This window comes from Apaloderma vittatum, unplaced genomic scaffold, assembly GCF_000703405.1.
Source record: "Apaloderma vittatum isolate BGI_N311 unplaced genomic scaffold, ASM70340v1 scaffold33965, whole genome shotgun sequence".
Lineage (NCBI taxonomy): Eukaryota > Metazoa > Chordata > Aves > Trogoniformes > Trogonidae > Apaloderma > Apaloderma vittatum.
This window is the reverse complement of record NW_009717422.1, coordinates 55,612-57,068: the sequence shown is the minus strand read 5'-3', so window position 1 is coordinate 57,068 and position 1,457 is coordinate 55,612. Positions and strand designations below refer to the sequence as shown.

Below are 1,457 nucleotides of genomic sequence, written 5' to 3'. Positions count from 1 at the left end.
CAGTTTTCCAGCTGGTGTTGGGTAGGGTTTCTGGGGTCTTCTGGTACCACTGCCATGGCCACAGCAAAGTGAATTTGTGGTGCGAAGGACTTTGTGTCCTTCCCTGTAGCCTTCTGCTTCGGCGGTACAGGTGATGAGCATTGCAGTATGAGGAGTAGCAATGATACTGTAAACGCTTTCTGATGTACCTGGCACTTCACATGAAGTCATATGTCTGAAAACTGTATTCACATATCTAGTGAGCATGAGGAACATCTTTGCAGTGAAGGTATTTAAGTATCTGAACAGGTTGCTTAGAAAAGCTGTGGGGCCTTTATCTTCAGGGATGTTGGTACTTGGCAAGACAAGGCCTTCAGCAAACTGTCTCTGCTTTGAACTGGGGAAGAGTGGACAAAATGGCCGCCAGAGGTCACATCCTAACTATTATTTTAATTACTGTGGTTATTGCTGTGAGAGGAGGGGAAATTGTTTTGAGACTGGGTATTTGTTTTGACAGTTTGACTCCACCTGTTAGCAGTCTGGGCTTCTCAGCGCTTTCAAGTTGATAAAGAAGTACCTATTGTATTGATTGCAAAAGTAAAATTATTTTTTTCTCTTCTAGAACCTTCCATTTTCTGTGGAGAACAAGTGGCGATTACTTGCACTAATGTGTGGGTTCTTCGGAAGTGGATTTGTTGCCCCTTTTGTTATAGTCAGGCACCAGCTTCTTAAGAAATGAAGAGGACAGACTGTAATTGCACTAACTGGGTAATTGACTTAGCAGGTTTCATAGCATGGTAGAATCTGTTGCCAAAACTGAGCTTTAAAAAGTCTACCCTCATCTAAAACCGTAACTACTCTTTTCAGCCTTTTACAGTCAAATTCAAATAATGATTAGATTTAAATTTGCTTCACAGGGCTGCTGCAGTCTCATTGCCTTGTGGACTTTGACTCCCCCAAGGCCACACCTCTGACTGCAGCTTCATGATAGTCTGCAGCTGGGCTGAGGGAAGAGTGCTACTGATTTGATTTGGATAGTAACTATTACCAAAACCCACATCTACTTTCTTTGAGGGGATGTAAAGCTATACTTCACGTGATCTGTAGGAATAACTGGCATGTGTGATGTGAAAAAATCAGTATGAGAAACTGTGATACTGTAAACGCTTTCTGATGTGCCAGTTAAAGCTCAGTGGAAAGCAAAACTTTTTAAACTTTAGTTTAGCCATGTCAGAAAAATCACACCTTCTACATAAAATATTCCTAACATTTACAGGTTAAGATTCACTTAAAATAAGATAATTAACAGCAGAAATTACTTTAATTGATGCCTGCTAATAATACCAACAGACAAAAGAAGCCTCAAATAGTTCAAGCTGCACAAGCATGCTGTTTACACTTGAAAGGGCTCTTCAGTTTATCCCGGTTTGATTCCACTTTGGAGATACCTGTTATTGCCGATTTTAAAATCTGAGAAA

The 1,457-nt window shown here is 40.6% G+C and overlaps 1 protein-coding gene across 1 annotated transcript; it reads left to right on the top strand.

The window, feature by feature from the left end:
- Positions 1 to 601: 601 nt before the first annotated feature.
- On the top strand, positions 602 to 718 carry LOC104274271 (cytochrome c oxidase subunit 7C, mitochondrial; the record flags this gene model as incomplete). The annotated part of the gene is made up of 1 exon (XM_009869863.1): positions 602 to 718. A coding segment is annotated over one exon (117 nt), but the record flags the coding sequence as incomplete, so codon positions are not given.
- Positions 719 to 1,457: the final 739 nt, after the last annotated feature.